The 8,810-nt window shown below is 51.8% G+C and overlaps 1 protein-coding gene across 2 annotated transcripts; it reads left to right on the top strand.

The window, feature by feature from the left end:
- Positions 1 to 1,607: 1,607 nt before the first annotated feature.
- Positions 1,608 to 8,606, top strand: LOC142671122 (putative N-acetyltransferase camello). Of its 2 annotated transcripts, none has more exons than XM_075847142.1 (2): positions 1,608 to 1,693; positions 7,761 to 8,606. In XM_075847142.1, exon 2 carries the CDS (start codon positions 7,767 to 7,769, stop codon positions 8,430 to 8,432), a length of 666 nt encoding a protein of 221 aa, XP_075703257.1. In that variant the 5' UTR covers positions 1,608 to 1,693; positions 7,761 to 7,766; the 3' UTR covers positions 8,433 to 8,606. The 2 variants fall into 2 exon arrangements, with proteins under 2 accessions (XP_075703257.1, XP_075703258.1); XM_075847143.1 differs by having other exon boundaries at positions 1,667 to 1,768.
- Positions 8,607 to 8,810: the final 204 nt, after the last annotated feature.

The following is an 8,810-nucleotide window of genomic DNA, read 5'->3' as shown; positions in this document are numbered from 1 at the left end:
TGACGACAGAGGAGGAGACGACACGGCGGAGGAGACGACGTGACGGCGGAGGAGGAGACGACGTGGCGGCGAAGGAGAAGACGACGTGACGGCGGAGGAGACGACGTGGCGGCGGAGGAGGAGACAACGTGACGGCGGAGGAAGAGGAGACGACGTGGCGGCGGAGGAGGAGACGTGACGGCGGAGGAAGAGGAGACGACGTGGCGGCGGAGGAGACGACGTGACGGCGGAGGAAGAGGAGACGACGTGACGACGGAGACGACGTGGCGGCGGAGAAGGAGACGACGTGGCGACGGAGGAGACGACGTGGCGGCGGAGGAGACGACGTGGCGGCGGAGACGACGTGGCGGCGGAGGAGACGATGTGGTGGCGGAGGAGACGACGTGACGGCGGAGGAGGAGACGACGTGGTGACGGAGGAGGAGACGACGTGACGGCGGAGGAGACGTGGCGGGGGAGGAGAAGACGACGTGACGGCGGAGGAGACGACGTGACGGCGGAGGAGGAGACGACGTGGCGGCGGAGGAGACGACGAGGTGGCGGAGGAGGAGACGATGTGGCGGCGGAGGAGTCGACGTGGCGGCGGCGGAGGAGACGACGTGGCGGCGGAGGAGACGACGTGACGGCGGAGGAGGAGACGACGTGGCGGCGAAGGAGAAGACGACGTGACGGCGGAGGAGACGACGTGGCGGCGGAGGAGGAGACAACGTGACGGCGGAGGAAGAGGAGACGACGTGGCGGAGGAGGAGACGACGTGACGGCGGAGGAAGAGGAGACGACGTGGCGGCGGAGGAGACGACGTGACGGCGGAGGAAGAGGAGACGACGTGACGACAAAGACGACGTGGCGGCGGAGAAGCAGACGACGTGGCGACGGAGGAGACGACGTGGCGGCGGAGGAGACGACGTGGCGGCGGAGGAGACGACGTGGCGGCGGAGGAGACGACGTGGTGACGGAGGAGGAGACGACGTGACAGTGGAGGAGACGTGGCGGGGGAGGAGACGACGTGGCGGCGGAGGAGGAGACGACGTGGCGGCGGAGGAGACGACGAGGCGGCGGAGGAGTCGACGTGGCGGCGGCGGAGGAGACGACGTGGCGGCGGAGGAGACGACGAGGCGGCGGAGGAGTCGACGTGGCGGCGGCGGAGGAGACGACGTGGCGGCGGAGGAAACGACGTGACGGCGGAGGAGATGACGTGGCGGCGGAGGAGGAGACGACATGACAGATGTCCAGCGTGTAATGGAAACTGCAGAGCACCCTGCCTCCTCCACCATCCAGCACTGGGCACCCTCTCTCCCTGGACTAGAATTGCTGGATGGCGGAGATCCTAGGTAGTCACCTGTTAACTGCGACCCTTGTTGCTAAGCAACGCCCACCCTTCATCAGCCCTCTCCTCATAAAGCTGCTTATCCTATCAGTGATCTCGTCTCCATGAGCGGATACACCGGGCCGTATAAAGAGATATAAGCTGTAAAGTGCGGGAGAGCCGGAGCCGGAGCCCTGACAGCAGTGCGGAGAACGTCATTACTCAGCATGGAGCACCCTCTGCTGGACAGCTGGAGAAGCGCAGGCTCCAACATCATGGCCGCCGTAATTTCCTCTCCACTGTAAAATGTTGTCAGGACACCACGTGATGTCAGCAGTGACGTGTTTATACGGCGCCGGAAGCTGCAGGAGACACCACAAGAGCACGGGTGAGAGAGGGCGGGGCTGCGGCACGTATTATATCATCTATATGTCACAGCTGTACATTATATACTATATCTACTGTACGTATATCAATATCTGCTCTATACAGTCATCTGTCACCCCGTACATGTTATTCACCATGTCTGTCCATTATATATTCTATACTCCCTCCCTGTCCATTATATATTCTATACCTGCCATCCCTGTCCATTATATATTCTATACATCACCTCCCTGTGCATTATCTATTCTATATCTCCCACCATGTACATTATATATTCTATACATCCCTGTACGTAATATAACTTTTCCTTGTACATGATATTTTCTATATATCAGCCTGTACTCTGTTTTCAGCCTACTCCCTGTACTGTACCTGCTCCCTATACATTATATATATGCAGCTACAATAGAAAGTAAGTGAACCCTTTGGAATGACCTGGATTTTTGCATTGATCACTCATATAATGTGGTCTGGTTGCTATCAATGTCACAATGAGGCTCTGTTCACACGCTTAATAAAAAACGGCTGCAAAATACGAAGCTTTTCAAGGGAAAACAGCCTCTGATTTACAGCCTCTGATTTACAGCCTCTGATTTACAGCCCCTGATTTACAGCCTCTGATTAAGGCTGGGTTCACACGACCATGTTACGTCCGTAATGTACGGAACGTATTTCGGCCGGAAGACCCGGACCGAACACACCGCAGCGAGGCAGGGACTCCTAGCGTCGTACATCACTATGATGCTAGGAGCCTGGCCCCCTGCAGTGTGTTTGGTCCGGGTCTTCCGGCCGAAATACGTTCCGTACATTACGGACGTAACATGGTCGTGTGAACCCAGCCTTACAGCTTCTGATTTACGGCCCCTGATTTACAGCTTTTTTTATGCATTTTTTACGGACGATTTTGAAGCTGTTTTTCTATTGAGACAATGAAAAACGGCTCAAAAAATGACATGCGCTTCTTTTTATGGGGCGTTTTTTTACGCGCCATTTTTAAAAACGGACACTTAAAGAGGCTCTGTCACCAGATTTTGCAACCCCGATCTGCTATTGCAGGTGATCGGCGCTGCAATGTAGATTACAGTAACGTTTTTATTTTTAAAAAACGAGCATTTTTGGCCAAGTTATGACCATTTTTGTAATTATGCAAATGAGGCTTGCAAAAGTCCAAGTGGGTGTGTTTAAAAGTAAAAGTCCAAGTGGGCGTGTATTATGTGCGTACATCGGGGCGTTTTTAATACTTTCACTAGCTGGGCGCTCTGATGAGAAGTATCATCCACTTCTCTTCACAACGCCCAGCTTCTGACAGTGCAGACCTGTGACGTCACTCACAGGTCCTGCATCGTGACGGCCACATCGGCACCAGAGGCTACAGTTGATTCTGCAGCAGCATCAGCGTTTGCAGGTAAGTCGATGTAGCTACTTACCTGCAAACGCCGATGCTGCTGCAGAATCAACTGTAGCCTCTGGTGCCGATGTGGCCGTCACGATGCAGGACCTGTGAGTGACGTCACAGGTCTGCACTGTCACAAGCTGGGCGTTCTGAAGAGAAGTGGATGTTACTTCTCATCAGAGCGCCCAGCTAGTGAAAGTATTAAAAACGCCCCGATGTACGCACATAATACACGCCCAGTTGGATTTTTGCAAGCCTCATTTGCATAACTACAAAAATGGTCATAACTTGGCCAAAAATGCTAGTTTTTTAAAAATAAAAACGTTACTGTAATCTACATTGCAGCGCCGATCACAGGCAATAGCAGATAGGGGCTGCAAAATCTGGTGACAGAGCCTCTTTAAAAAAAAACCCCGTAGATGAGGAACGCCGTTTTTCCCATTGAAATCAATCGGCAGATGTTTGGAGGCCTTCAGCCCCCCGTATTTTCACCCGTTTTTCAGGGCGTTTACGGCCGTGTGAACATACCCTAATAGATAATAAACTAATAGCACACAAATCATTTCATTGGTCATGTCTTTTATGCAGCACATTGCGTAAACATGTACAGTGCTGATTGGCCAAGATGTTTTATTAGTTAAGGAGATGAGATTGGAAGTGTGGGTTTCGCAGGTGCTTACCCATTAAATAAAGGCACATGGAGCATGGTTACTGACAAATCTGTTCATCTTAAAAAAAAAAACTGGTTAGTGTGAACCCTGCCCCGAGACCAGCAACTATGAGAAGACTCGATATAGAGACTCATGAAGCTGGAACAGTCTAAGAAAGACCCAAATGTACATCGATGTATGGTTAGGCCAATTGCCTACAGTGGAGAACATGCAGGACCGTTGCTGCTGTCCTGGGGGCGTCCTGTGGATATCACTCCAAGAGAAAACCACTCAACAAGAATGATATTCATAGGAGAAGACCACCAAGGAAGATGCTGCTGTGCAAAAAAACATTGTGGTCCGGGAAGATGTACGGAGGAGACCAAAGTGGAACTTTATAGGAAAAAGAACAACACCTCATCCCAACTATGAAGCGCGGCGGAGAGGGGGCTATCGCGGCGGAGAGGGGGCTATCACGACGGAGAGGGGGCTATCACGACGGAGAGGGGGCTATCACGACGGAGAGGGGGCTATCGTGGAGGAAGGGGCATCATGGTTTGGACTTTTTTGCTGACTCGGGACCTGAACGTCTTGGGATCATTGAGGGAACATTTTATTCAGAGATATATGAAAGCATTTTACATGAGAAGATTTACGTTTTGGATTGGCCGAGTCCTGACCTCAACCCTATGGAGACGCTGTGGCAGGACCTGAAGAGCTGAGCACACGAGACGTCCCAGAAATATTCATCAACTGAACACGTTTACCGGGAGGAAAGGTCCGAAATCCCAACATTGTACGAATCATATTTGCAGCTACAGGAACCGTTTGGGGGAGGTGATTGCTGCTGGAGGGGGATATTTTCACTGATGCAAAGTATCCGGAATATGTGTCTGGAGATTTCACACTTTGCATTGACACAAAATAAATGTAACTAGTGCGGTGGGTAACGATGCAAAAAAATAACATCACGAATATCATGTCCAGTTTGTACCTTAGTTACTATCTATTTTTATATATGTTTGTAAACTGGACATAGAATATCAGAGATATGGGGGGGGGGGGCAATCGCCGCCCCTATAGAGATCTGCACAAGGTAGAAAGATTCAATCCACGTCCAGCACATCCAAGTTATGTGCAGGGAATATTGTTCTAGTGCGAAGACCCTAAATTCCAATCCCACCCCTATTAGCCCTACGCGTTTCTTTGCTATCTATTTCTGCCAGAAATCTTCAGGGGCCACAGCAATCAATCTATTAGATCTTCCAGCATTCTAGAAGTCTAAGTGTACAATGCACTGAATGCAACAAACTGTGCCCCAACGTGGACATAGTGAGCCAGCCACAAACCGTGCCCCAACGTGGACATAGTGAGCCAGCCACAAACCGTGCCCCAACGTGGACATAGTGAGCCAGCCACAAACCGTGCTAAACGTGGACATAGTGAGCCAGCCACAAACCGTGCTAAACGTGGACATAGTGAGCCAGCCACAAACCGTGCTAAATGTGGACATAGTGAGCCAGCCACAAACCGTGCTAAACGTGGACATAGTGAGCCAGCCACAAACCGTGCTAAACGTGGACATAGTGAGCCAGCCACAAACCGTGCTACAACGTGGACATAGTGAGCTAGCCACAAACCGTGCTAAACGTGGACATAGTGAGCCAGCCACAAACCGTGCTAAACGTGGACATAGTGAGCCAGCCACAAACCGTGCTAAACGTGGACATAGTGAGCCAGCCACAAACCGTGCTAAACGTGGACATAGTGAGCCAGCCACAAACCGTGCTAAACGTGGACATAGTGAGCCAGCCACAAACCGTGCTAGACGTGGACATAGTGAGCCAGCCACAAACCGTGCTAGACGTGGACATAGTGAGCCAGCCACAAACCGTGCTAAACGTGGACATAGTGAGCCAGCCACAAACCGTGCTAAATGTGGACATAGTGAGCCAGCCACAAACCGTGCTAAACGTGGACATAGTGAGCCAGCCACAAACCGTGCTAAACGTGGACATAGTGAGCCAGCCACAAACCGTGCTACAACGTGGACATAGTGAGCTAGCCACAAACCGTGCTAAACGTGGACATAGTGAGCTAGCCACAAACCGTGCTAAACGTGGACATAGTGAGCCAGCCACAAACCGTGCTAAACGTGGACATAGTGAGCCAGCCACAAACCGTGCTAAACGTGGACATAGTGAGCTAGCCACAAACCGTGCTAAACGTGGACATAGTGAGCCAGCCACAAACCGTGCTAGACGTGGACATAGTGAGCCAGCCACAAACCGTGCTAAACGTGGACATAGTGAGCTAGCCACAAACCGTGCTACAACGTGGACATAGTGAGCCAGCCACAAACCGTGCTAAACGTGGACATAGTGAGCCAGCCACAAACTGTGCTAAACGTGGACATAGTGAGCTAGCCACAAACCGTGCTACAACGTGGACATAGTGAGCCAGCCACAAACCGTGCTACAACGTGGACATAGTGAGCTAGCCACAAACAGTGCTACAACGTGGACATAGTGAGCTAGCCACATACCGTGCTACAACGTGGACATAGTGAGCTAGCCACAAACCGTGCTACAACGTGGACATAGTGAGCCAGCCACGTGGCATAGGGCTAATAGGGGTGGGATAGGAATTAAGGGTCTTGGCACTAGAACAATATTCCTTGCACATAACTTGGATGTGCTGGACATCGATTGAATCTTTCTACCTTGTGCAGATCTCTATAGGGGCGGCGATTGCCCCCCCCCCCCCTATATCTCTGATATTCTATGTCCAGTTTACAAAATAGATAGTAACTAAGGTACAAACTGGACATGATATTCGTGATATGTTATTTTTTAGCATCGTTACCCACCGCACTAGTTACATTTATTTAGTATCAATGCAAAGTGTGAAATCTCCAGACACATATTCCGGATACTTTGTATCATTATCCTGTAGAAGCGGTTGACGCTCTTATGATACAAACATCGGCGTGAAGCGTTTACTGACAATCTATGTATCCCCTAAACAGGTCAGAGACGCCGTGAAAATAATCGTAACTACACCTGTTGGGGAAAACTAACGGAAATTGAGAATTACTGAGAGAGATTATACAGGATATATAGATGAAGGGTTCACATACTTCTCCCTGCGCTCCATAATGGACATGACCTGTGCTGATTGTATAATCTTACATTGTGTTCATCTAGAATTGTGACTTCACGCTCAGACCACATTTTATTAATAATCAATGCGGAAGTCCAGGTAATTCACTTACTTCTTACAGGTGTATCAGCCCGTGCTCCGCACACTATATACAGCCCGTGCTCCGCACACTATATACAGCCCGTGCTCCGCACACTATATACAGCCCGTGCCCCTGCACACTATATACAGCCCGTTCTCCGCACACTATATACAGCCCGTGCTCCGCACACTATATACAGCCCGTGCTCCGCACACTATATACAGCCCGTGCCCCTGCACACTATATACAGCCCGTGCTCCGCACACTATATACAGCCCGTGCTCCGCATACTATATACAGCCCGTGCGCCGCACACTATATACAGCCCGTGCGCCGCACACTATATACAGCCCGTGCGCCGCACACTATATACAGCCCGTGCCCCGCACACTATATACAGCCCGTGCTCCGCACACTATATACAGCCCGTGCTCCGCGCACTATATACGGCCCTTGCCCCGCGCACTACATGCGGCCCGTGCTCCGCGCACTACATGCGGCCCGTGCTCCGCGCACTACATGCGGCCCGTGCTCCGCGCACTACATGCGGCCCGTGCTCCGCGCACTACATGCGGCCCGTGCTCCGCGCACTACATGCGGCCCGTGCTCCGCGCACTACATGCGGCCCGTGCTCCGCGCACTACATGCGGCCCGTGCTCCGCGCACTACATGCAGCCCGTGCTCCGCGCACTATATACAGCCTCCTCTTCATACTGTCTGGATACTTATATATGATCTCCTGGCACATTACTGATCCCAGGTTCCTCTGCTCTCTCTCCAGGCAGTGATGGTGGAGTACAAGATCCGCAGTTATGGGGGCTCTGACTATGAGGTGGTGCGGGATCTGTTCTCTCACGGCATGAGCGAGTACGTCCCTGGCGTCTGTATCCATGTGGTGATGCGGCCCTGGGTCCTGTTTGTCATCACCTGTATGTTCCTGTCCCTACTCTTCAGCTCGAAGTCCCTCATCCTCCCAGTCTTGGCCATCACGCTCACGTTGGCCTTGGGCCGTCATTTTCTCGGCTACTGCTGGAGATTATACATCGACCACTGCTTGAAGGAAGACCTGCAGGACATCCAGAAGACCTACATGGAGGATCAGAGCTCCCACTTCTGGGTGGCAGAGGTCGAGGACAACGTGGTGGGAACAGTCGCAGCGAAGCCTTCAGACGAGAACCAAGAGGAGCTCCAGCTGAAACGAATGTCTGTGAGGAAAGACTTCCGGGGGCTCGGCATCGCTAAGGCCTTCTCCCGGGAGGTGATCGGGTTTGCGCGGCAGCGGGGTTACCGGGCGGTTGTTCTGAACACATTAATGGTTCAGCGGGAGGCCCAGAGGATGTACGAGAGCGTCGGCTTCAGGAAGTACACGGAGTATGTGCTGCCCACCGTGTACGGGAACCTGGTCAACTTCACCATCTCCAAGTACCGCTACGATATATTACCGGAAAAGTAATCAGGACGCCGCCGCACCGGCGGAACTCAGGGGACCGGCGGAGAACGCCGCCATTATGGCTCTAGTGTGGGCCCGTAATGAGCTGTATATACATTATTATATGGATTCATGTTTTTTTATCTATAGATGTGAATAAATGCACAGAACGGCTGCGTCTGTGGTGGATGGAGATGATCAACGTCGCCCTTTATGAGCATTTTCCCCCTCTTCTGTCGTGTTGCGAGCCATTCTAGTCACCCAACTTTCCTAGAAACAGAAATGTCTCAGTAGGATATTTAACAATGTGATAGAAGAGGGCGACTATATCTGTATGGGATCAGATCTAAAATAGTTGGAGGAAACATTCCAAACAACTTTAGCCCTTTCACGGCCTAGTAC

The sequence above is a fragment of the Rhinoderma darwinii genome, assembly GCF_050947455.1.
Source record: "Rhinoderma darwinii isolate aRhiDar2 chromosome 1 unlocalized genomic scaffold, aRhiDar2.hap1 SUPER_1_unloc_24, whole genome shotgun sequence".
NCBI classification, from domain to species: domain Eukaryota; kingdom Metazoa; phylum Chordata; class Amphibia; order Anura; family Rhinodermatidae; genus Rhinoderma; species Rhinoderma darwinii.
Note: the sequence above shows the minus strand (reverse complement) of the source record. Positions and strands in the feature narration are given on the sequence as shown.

Coding starts and splice junctions, on each gene's coding strand:
- LOC142671122 (XM_075847142.1), top strand. CDS start 7,767: ATGGTGGAGTACAAGATCCGCAGTTATGGGGGCTCTGACTATGAGGTG.